Below are 10,600 nucleotides of genomic sequence, written 5' to 3'. Positions count from 1 at the left end.
AGATATACAACCAAGCCCGACAGACTCAGACACTAAACCAATTGCAACCTGTTCATACCCAAACTATAGTCGTCCTAAAACAACAGGTTTTACCATTACTTCTACATTGCCACAGGAAGCATATCGGCTCCTCCTCTCTCTTCTCCAGATGCTTTTTCCTTCAAACACGCTACGAGTCTCCCCTTACACACACAGAAACTGATACCAATCACTAAAGTCAATCACAGACGACATTCAAGTGGCGGAAATCGAACTGACCAGCAATCAATCAGCTCCTAATCCAATTAACACTACATTAAATCACCTTTAAAACGCTCACAATAACGTATTTAATTCAACTAAAAAAAAAAAAAAAACTGAAACGCTCACCTGAACAAAAAGCGGAGAACACCAAATCGATCTCCTGACCAACCCTAGCCAAATCTCCAGCAAACAGTTGATTGAAGTCCCACAACAGAGAGTACAGTTGTATGAGTTATTTTCCAGTAACGACTTTAATTTATGAAAATCTAATCCAAATTATTTTTATTTTATCCTTTTCCCTTTTTTAGGCCGCAAGCTAAAAAAAAAAAAGCAAAAACAAAAACAAAAAGCGAATAGTGAAGGATGAAGATGATATTTATAGAATGTGCAGTGGTGTACACGTGTCGAGCATGCAACTTATTTGGGCCCACGAGCCTCTCGGCGGATTGGTTTGCTTGGCTGGCGTACCGACAGTAACGTGCGTGCGTTGAGTCGTAGGGGATCAGTGTTGCTATGGGTATTATCCGCACATATGGACTTCTGTTTCAACTTTAAAATCAGTGTTTATCAATTTATAAATTAAAAAAAAATAACACTTAATTAAATTAATTTAAATTAAAAATTATAAATAGCTCTCTAACAATTTTTACAAATTATCGATAAAATATAATATAAGTGATAGTTTTAAAATTATCACTAAAAAAATATAATAAGTGATGATATCTGATTTTGTCATTACATAATTATTAGTAACATTATAATATAACTCACTTTTTCATTTTATTAATATAATATAACTAATTTTTTCATTTTATCAAAATTCTCTCTCTTTTTTTTTTTTGTTGTAATAATGTTTGAAGAATTTAATATTTTATTCAATAAATTAATTAATTAAATTATAATATGGCTAAACTATTTTTCTGAGTGCGCCACTGTTGTTAGTGAATAAGGGTAATTAAGAATAAAAATATTAAAATGATTTGGCGATGATGCTCCGACATGTTTCCATAGAGGTTAAAGCTTGTTTGGATGACAAGCAAAGGAGCAATATGGCTTTTGCATACCAAATGCATGGATTCCTTAAATTAAACTATTCAGATTCTTATTTCATGAACACACTTATCTTTATTATTTCCATCCAAACATGATTTCACTTAATTAATTACCCAATTATTTATTTATTTATTTTACAGTGCATATACTAACATGATGAAATGGATATAGGTGGAGTCAATTTTCAAGAGTGGTTCACGAGAATATGCACGTTCACATACTATTAGTACAAAACTACAAATGAAAAAGTCGGACAACATTGTTTTTCTTGCATAATTTTTGTCCGAATGTTTATTTAATTACCACTTGAAATTTGGAATGCCACTATGGGAATTTATTTATGAAAAAAAATAAAAAAGTTGTTGGGCAGTTGATAATTAACTAAATAAAACATGTGAAAGAGTTTGGGGGGAAGGGTGGTGGAATTGGTTGGAAACTTGAAGGAGAAATGAAATAAAGACAACAGGACAAAGACACTCAAAGAATTTTGTGATGTTTACCTCTACCCCCTTTTTTTTTTTAAATAATTTTACATAAAAAAAGTAAAGTAGCTTTGCTTTTTGTGACAGAATGGGACAATTTCTGATTGGGAATAAATTGACCCTAAAAAGTTCTGTACCACAACTAGGTTTTGAGTGCATCTACTTGTGTAATACTTTAATGACTTGGACATGAAATCTTGACTAGGAATGCCTCCTTGCTAAATATATATATTTCGATGAGATTTGGTGTAATTATTAGTAATATATATATTATTTTAAATATAATATAATAAAATTTGAACTATTTAATTTATTGATTTTATTTTATTTTATTGAATTTAAAATGCAAAATTGTTAAAAACAAATATATATATTATGCATGAGGGTAATATTGTCCAAAATTTTAATTTTAGGGGGTAGGTGTTATATTTGTTAGTTTAAGAGGATAAATGTTATATCAAGAATAGTTCATGATGACAAAATGTATTTTACTCTGTATTTTATCAGGACACAAATGCCCTAGGTTGCTGTTCTATACAAAAAGTTGCCTAAAATCCACACATTATTTGGATTATGCTAACCTGGTCTCAATTTCATTAATTAAATATAAATATGTATAAACTCAGGATAAATATAGAATCATTCTCGCATAAATGGTTCTTGTGTAATCTTACTCATCGTTAGTCGTTCACGTTATGAGTATAATTTTTACCACCTTAACTATTCCTACGAACTCATATTTTTCTTCTTTACAGTCCCACTAATTTAAATATCAGAGAATTATGACCGAGACTCTTCGAATGTTGTTGTTTGCTTCGTTATCATGCAATTGATTTCGAGTCTTAATTTAGCATTTCTTAGCTGTTCGGACAAAAATTAAACACCTATACGACCTTACTAAATTCATACACACAAAAATATTCATCCCCACTTTGATGCATTTTCATTATCCGCTCCACTTTTAATTGTGTGTTATTATTATTTTTTTAAAAATTTGTGTCGTATTTATTTGATTACTGGGTAAATTACAACTACCTCTCTTGAAGTATAACATAATTACGAATACTTTCTTATTGTTTCAAAAATTATGAGTACCCCCTCAAACAGAAAATTATTATGTAACCCCTAAACGGTGAAGTGAATATTTATTATTTTACCCTTGCAGCATTTTTAAAAATAAAAAATATATAAAAAATATAAAAATATTTACTATGGGTAAAATAAATATTCATAGGAAATATTAGTTCATATTTAAAAATTCTCAAAAATATAAAATTTTAATTTATAATATAAAATAATATACGATCCGTACAACACAAATTTAGATGAAAAGCTAACGAAGTAGGCTCGTTGTTAGACCGACGTTAAAATCACAAAATATTTATAATTTTTTAAATATTAAATCCGAGTTAACCCTTGATTATATACATAGAAATAATGCGGGCCAACCAGTCAATGAAGATAGATAAGATGGTGATTGAGATGATATGAATATTGTGGAACTTGTTTGCTTCTACAAATCCACGATATATTTCGAGTCCAATGCACAGCAAATGGGCCTCTCACAGTGGTCGACCACACACATACACCGGGTAAAATTCATTTTAGTCCCCACATTTAATTGTAATTTTAAAATAGTCTCTGTTTTTTCAACTAATTTTAAATTAATCCCTGCAGCAATTAATTTTCCCATATTACCCCTAACAAACCTTTTTTCTAAGAAAAAAATATTTTTACTGCTTGACATTTCTTTTTTTCTTTATTGCTATTTGGTCCCTCATACATTAGCATATAAAATAATAATTATTTTAATTGAAAAAATTTATCGTTAAACGTTTATTCAGATATTTGTGTACATTTAATTTTAAATTTTTTAGAAATTGCTTATTGTTGTATAAATATATATATGTTAATTGGATAAATAAAAAATATTAAAAAGTAGAAGAAAGTTATAAGAAATAATTGAAAAAAATGAGTGAGAGAAGAAAAAGAGAAATAGAAACTGAGACGAAAGAAAAACACAAATTTAATAAAATAATTTAAAAAATAAAAAATGACATACATAAAAATTTGAAGACGGTAAAATGGCGATGTTCAATTATATAAAAGTACAGATAATAATTTGATTAATGATATATCAATTTAATTGTTATGAATTTATTGCACTTTTGAAAATTTTTAAATAAAAGAACGCCTAAATGATACAAAGTATTGTATACCCATTTTTTCAATATTTTACCAAACATATTTATTTTCTTAATTTATTCTCTAACTTTAGAAGTTTTTGTATTTAAATATTTTCTCTCTATTTTTTTATTCAAACTATTTTCTCCAACTTATTTGTTTAATTTTTTTATTTGAAAATTCAATAAGTTTATTAAGTTTACAATGATTATATTAATATATCATTATATAAGTTATTATTTTAGGGTCAACAGTAAATTATTTCTATTAAAGCGGTTATAATTTTCTAAGTTTAAAAATAGAAGGACCAAATTGTAATAAAAAAATAAAAATTTAATGCATGAATTTTACCCCACATACACATTACCCCATCACTTCATTTTTCTTTTAGGGTTTTTGTCATAATGTCATTTCAAAATACCGAAAACTTATTTATAAAAAAATAATTAATTCAATATTTTTTATTTATATTTATTAATTGTCATCGAACGCAGCCCTGCAAGTATATAAAAGATAACTATAGGATAGAAAAAAAATCATTGTGTTAGGAGATAAAAAATAAAGAAATTCGTAAAAAGAAAGAAATGTAGTATGTAGTGAGGGAAAAAAATTGTATTTATGAGTTTATTTAAAATATAAAAGATTTGTGGCAAAAGAATCACGAGAACATAACGTGAGAGATAAATGTAGGGTAGCGTGTCAAAAAAAAAATTATAATTATAAAATTAGTAAGAAAATATTTAATTACTATTATGATTAAATTTTTATTTGAATGGAAAAAAAAATTAAAGAGTAAAATTGATTATTAAAAATTAGTGGATCAAAAGGATTTTTTTTTCTTTTTAAATAATGAGTATAGATTAATGAAAAATATATAAACGTGTGATAAAGTGTACAAAAATATAAATTCGGATAAGCGTGTTTATCGTAACTAATTTCATAGAGTCGCATTATCGTGTAAATCAGTAGAACAATCGCCCATTCCGATATTGCAGCAGTCCCCGCTTGGAGATAGGATAGGAATTTGCCCGTTTCTCACTTCCTCTTCTGTTTGAATACTTGATTGGATTGTTCTGCTTCTGCTCATCCCAATCCTTATGGAGGTGTTCTCGCTGTTAGGAAACAGTTCTCAGCCCGTGTTTTGTTTCTCCACGACCCGGCCTGTCAAGAACTTTAAGCCCATCGCCGCCACGGTTGCAACACCGGCCGCGGCGGAGGGAATTTCGGCTTCAGTCTCTTCTAATGGTACTGAAGAGCGTAGCGAAGTCTGGAGCAAGCCGCTGACGGTTTCCAAACACAATCCGAAGAATCTCTCTGCTCCGTATAAAGCAAGAGAATCCGCGATTCTTGATATTCAGCATTCTTCTGAATTGGCATCTGCTCTTTCGAGGTTTCTTCAACTCTGCTTTTCTTTATCAAACCTATTTCAGTATGTTGATATTACTTAACCTGGAATTTGTTTCATTATGGATCTTATGTGCTGTAATGCCGGTTGTTCTTGTGAGAGGGTTATGAATGAGTTGGTTATTGTGAAGCTAATATTTGAACTAAGTTTTTGGTGGGAGCTTTCAGTTGTCTTCTCGGAGTTAATGGAGTAGAGAATATAGTTGATGGTCTTGCTAACAACTACTCTAGAGCATTTAGCCGTGCTGGATAACTAATTTGTAGGTTGCTACAATTCTGTGGTCATAGCATAGTTTGCCTTGTGCGCCTGTTTGTTTTCCTTGTTAATGACTTCTTGTTTACCATTGTCTTGCAGTATATTTAGCATAATCCTTTCATATTTGTCCATCTTGTTTACCATTGTCTTGGACTATATGCAGCATTGTCCTTTCATGGCTTCTTTATGTGTTTGAGTGTGTGAGACTGTTGAGAACAATTTTTCATTTAAATGATTTTATTTCTAGACATATTGGGGACATTGTCAATTTTGCTTCATATGAGAGAAATATTGTTTGTAATGAAAAGTTAAAAACTCCTCTTAACCCATTTTGGGCAGTATATTTGATTAAACTGATGATTTTTCACGAGAAGCACTTCCTGTGGTGGCCATTTTGACAAAATATTTAACCTTACACAAAAGAAAGGAAAAAGATAACTTCATTCTGCTTACAGATCAGGAAAAGTGTTGAAAGCACAAGATCTGAATGTGGTGTTGCGCCATTTTGGGAAGCAAAACAGATGGAAGGATCTTTATCAGGTTTAATGGGTCAACAATTTCTGTTATTAATTCCCTTTTCTTGACATGTTGGTTGTAGTGTTTTCATGCTTATTCTTGTTAATGTTTCTCTTCCTATGGTTCACATGATACACTGCAACTTAATAATGTGAATGTTGAATAACTGGTAGATTTTGTAGCAAGTGTGTTGCATGTTTTGATCTCTGAATGCCACTTAAATATTTCCTTGTTTTCCTGGGGTCATGGCAAAACCAAGATTAAAAAATTCAGCTTGGAAAAACTTTTTACTTTTATGGAAATTACTCAAACATTATGATGATAAATTCAATTCACAAGCACATGGAAACGTTGTGATATTTAAACATACAAGTAACTGGGTAGAGTTGTGTACACTTTGTCTGGAGTGTGTTCAAGCAGGAAAGCTAGACTAAAAACACTGAGCTGTTTGGTTATGGCCGGACAGTAAATGAGGAAGCATAAGCATTTTTCAAGTAGTCATTTGTATGTATGTGGTTGAACAATTAAGTGTTCATCTGAAGCTGTGTGGATGTTCTCATTACCTCACTTGGAACAAGATCTGAAAAATTTTAGTTGACCTCTTTGCTATACAACTTCTGAATGGCCCAAAAAATTTGGTACCCTTGAGAAGAATACATTGAGGGTTGCTGTTATAGTAGAAGCATTGGGTTATAGATATCTGTTGCATAATGTTCCTGATAGAGTCTAATAGCATGGTGTTAATGAAACACCTTGCTGTTTTCATGGAAAGTTGACCACTTTGGGTTATAGATATCTGTTGCATAATGTAGCTGATAGGGTCTAATAGCATTGTGATATGAAACTATGTTAAAGAAAGCTTTTGTACTCTTTCATGAAGTTTTTCTTTTAAGACTTGCCTCTCAGATGTTTTATTCTGAGTGAAGCTATGAGCATCAAAACATAAAAAACCACCAGGTATTTGTTGTAATCTACTATCTCATTTCCTTGCAGCTTTTTGAATGGATGCAGCAGCATGGCAAAACTAATACTGCTTCCTACAGCAGTTATATAAAATTCATTGGGAGAGATTCGAATTATATGAAGGCCCTAGAGATATATAATAGCATCAAAGATGATTACACAAGGAACAACGTCTCTGTTTGCAATTCCACTCTGTATTGTTTAATAAAGAGTGGCAAGTTTCACAGCAGCCTGAAGTTATTTAATCAAATGAAGCAAGCTGGTTTAGTACCTGATATTGTAACGTATAGCACGGTATGCTACTATAACTCTCTCCATGATCTGTTGCAAACCAGTGAGAAGATTTTCTGGATTGAATCATCGTATGCAACCCAAACACAACTTTTGTTCACATTTTCTTCTTAATATGCATTTGATTTGAAGTTTTGGAGTCTCTTTGAATTTGTGAAAAAAATGATGCCTGTCGCAAAAAAGCTGTGGGATTTTATGGGATTAAATTTCAGAATCCGGGTAGATGTTCTTTTTGTTGGGGGGGGGGGCTTGTAATGTGTTGTACTGTTGTTCTAATGTATATATAGAGCAGTACAAAAATTTTGTAACTCAAGCATGACCATATATTCCAATAACAGCAGAAGTAATAAAAGTTGAAATAAAGTAAACAGGAAAAGAAAAACGAAGGTGTTAGTGGATTATTTGATATTCTAGGAATGTAAAACAGCAACAAATAAATGGCTAAAAGAATATTCTATAACAAAATTAACAATAACAATACCAACAAGTAAGTCATCAGTCAAGCAACTACATAAGGTTACGGATAATGAACTTAAAAGTACTAAACTTAAAATTTGTTATTCGCGTAGATTAAGTTCCAAATAATCTAGTACAAATCTCAATTGTCAAGTATCTCAGATGGAAACGAATTAAAACTTTTGATGTTTGTGAAATATGGAAAATATCCATGAAAGTCTATATTATTGTTTATTGATAATTCTCACCTTAAAATGACTTTTGTTTAATCTTGTCTTTGTTAAGATTTTTGGTTCATTAGTTTGATTGTTTGGTCGAGTACTATCTCTGACTATACAACATATGTAGAAAGAAAAATCCAATGTGATAAACATCATTATATGTTTTGTTTTTGTCCATGGATATAAACACATAACATTCACACACAAAAACACACTTATAATATATCTATCTATATATATGTGCTTGCAAACGAGCAGGTGGTGGGTGTGGCACCACAAACCTGCCTTCTCTTCCTAGTAGTCAGCCCCAGTGCTGAGTTCTTCTTCCTTTTGATCTTTACGCTATCTGTCAGTTTCCTGTGTCCTTACAGTTGTGGCTTTTTGCATCTTAGTTACTTGTGGGCTGCGCCAAAGTAAAGGGTGGATATGTTAAGGCAATGGAACTGGTGCGAGAAATTAAATATAGGGGCTTGCAAATGGACATCGTAGTGTATGGAACACTTATATCAGTTTGTGCTTCAAACAATCAATGTGAAGAAGCAGAGAAGTACTTCAACGAGATGAGGAGTGAAGGTCATTCTCCCAATGTCTTCCACTACAGCTCTTTGCTAAATGCATATGCAGTTGATGGAAACTATAAAAAGGCTGACGAGTTGATTCAAGAAATGAGATGTGCAGGACTAGTTTTGAACAAGGTGCATTTCCAAGTTCTTTTACCAAGAAACGCAATCTTGTCCACTTCAATTTACTGAACATTGCTTAATGCTACTATTAATTCATTACTACATCATAATTTTACATGTGTGGCTGATTTAAATTTCATTTTCATAGAGAAACTCATGGAGAAACGCCATAAAACATTTTTATGCAATGTTTGGACCATGGGTTTTAAGTGAGAAATGGAAGGGAAAAAGGAAAGGTATTAATCAGCAATGAAAAACATAATACTATTTGAAGTGGAAATGTTTTTCCTTTTCTTCATTACTAATATCCAAGGATCAAATATGCCTTTGACTCTGATTATAGTGTCACTTAAGTAGCAAAACTCTGCCTTTAGTATTTGTCTTTGCAATTCACTGGAGCAGGTTATTTATCCTCTCGCACTTCTTCATTGTTTAATGTTGATTGATCCTGAAAGAGTCACAATCTGAATAAGAGGAATAAGATTCCATTTACCTGGATTTCGAAATCCCTTCTTTCTTTAGGTTTTTAACTATTTGTGATCTGTGGCTAGCTTTTTCATACTGAAACTGAGGCTTGGGCTGTTTAAGGAAGCTATCATTCTGTGGCATTGTATTATGACTGCTGTAACTTCACTCACATAGTTGGAGAGAATGTTGTTAATATTTTTGTCATTTTTATCTGTCATAGCTGAGTTAGTCAGCTTTCTGATTTAGTATGTCACTGTTTGTGTAACACCGATTTGCAAGTGCAGGTGTTAGTATTATTAGGACCTCTTCTTTTCTTTAATTTTTGTACTTATTAATTTTAGGATAAAATTTTAGTAAGAGTGACAATGCATCTACTTAGTGTTAACTTATATATCCATTGCACTCATGCACATCATGTCAATGTGGGGAACTAAGTTCTAGTCACCTACTAGTTTAGCAATTCAGTCACAAGTGGTTCTATATAATTTTCTTGCAGGTTATACTAACAACTCTGCTGAAAGTATTTGTTAAAGGCGGCTTGTTTGAGAAATCAAGAGAACTGATGGATGAACTGCAAGATCTGGGCTATGCTGAAGATGAGGTGACCATACATGTACTTTGTGTTTCTGCTACAATTCAAAATGATGATTGCATCTTTATGTATCCCGCTGCTGCCACCTCATCTATATATATCCTGCAGATTTATTTATTTATTAATTTATTTCCGTGTGGTCTTAGATTTGTTTCTGTTATTTTGCTTTCTTTAATGCTTATTTAGTATATGATGATTTTGCTTCTTTCTGATATGGTTTCAAAGATAAACAATGTTAAATAGCTAAATGGAATTTGATTATTAACGTCAAACCAAAATGAACCTGATTGTTGATATCAATGCAAGATGAAGACTTGTCAAAGTCATATCTGGGCCCATACTTAATTAACTGAAAGCTGCAACCATAATTATTTTGATTTGACACGAAATGTCCAGTTGCCTAGTGTTTAAAACTTCATATTACTTGTACACTACCTTCAGTCAGAATTGAATGTGCAGATGTTATTGTTAATCAATCAATTGGACTCCTTTTCTGAATGATATATCAAGCAATTAGTTGTCAAACATGTTCTACTTATACTAAAGATAATAGTACTTCATGCTACCAAGATTATAAAAAATTAATACAACAATCTGGCATAAAATCATATAGTTTAACATAATTTGTTGCCAGCTGGACATTAAAGTGCAAGACATAGGGATCAAATGCATTTACAGGGAGTATGTACAAATAATGGAAAATAAATAAATTCTCCATTACTTTCGTGTAGTGCCACATGCTTCAAATCCTTGCAAAAAGGAAATATGCTCCTTGCGCGGGGGGGGGG

At 31.5% G+C, this 10,600-nt stretch overlaps 2 protein-coding genes across 14 annotated transcripts in view; one reads left to right on the top strand and one right to left on the bottom strand.

Annotated features, from left to right (window-relative positions):
- Positions 1–523, bottom strand: part of LOC105169146 (phosphatidylinositol 4-phosphate 5-kinase 8) — an 8,519-nt gene extending 7,996 nt beyond the window's left edge. For 2 of the 9 annotated variants that reach the window (XM_020696251.1, XM_011089456.2), the window contains exons 1-2: positions 370–510; positions 59–275 (exon numbers count right to left, since the gene is read on the bottom strand). The gene's annotated coding sequence lies outside the window, so the exon portion shown is untranslated. Of the gene's footprint in view, positions 1–58; positions 291–369 lie in introns of all 9 variants that reach the window. The other 7 variants (XM_020696249.1, XM_011089455.2, XM_020696252.1 and 4 more) reach the window with 4 other exon arrangements.
- LOC105169143 (pentatricopeptide repeat-containing protein At1g10910, chloroplastic) overlaps positions 4,924–10,600 on the top strand; it is a 10,395-nt gene continuing 4,718 nt past the window's right edge. For 3 of the 5 annotated variants that reach the window (XM_020696439.1, XM_020696441.1, XM_020696440.1), the window contains exons 1-5: positions 4,924–5,352; positions 6,078–6,162; positions 7,132–7,395; positions 8,462–8,764; positions 9,717–9,821. In XM_020696439.1, the coding sequence (XP_020552098.1) occupies positions 5,060–5,352; positions 6,078–6,162; positions 7,132–7,395; positions 8,462–8,764; positions 9,717–9,821 (1,050 nt within the window). In that variant the 5' untranslated portion in view covers positions 4,924–5,059. The remainder of the gene's footprint in view (positions 5,353–6,077; positions 6,163–7,131; positions 7,396–8,461; positions 8,765–9,716; positions 9,822–10,600) is intronic. The other 2 variants (XM_011089447.2, XM_020696442.1) reach the window with 2 other exon arrangements.

This window comes from Sesamum indicum, linkage group LG8 (genome assembly GCF_000512975.1).
Source record: "Sesamum indicum cultivar Zhongzhi No. 13 linkage group LG8, S_indicum_v1.0, whole genome shotgun sequence".
NCBI lineage: Eukaryota > Viridiplantae > Streptophyta > Magnoliopsida > Lamiales > Pedaliaceae > Sesamum > Sesamum indicum.
The sequence above is the reverse complement of the archived record's forward strand: the minus strand, read 5'-3'. Positions and strand labels throughout refer to the sequence as shown.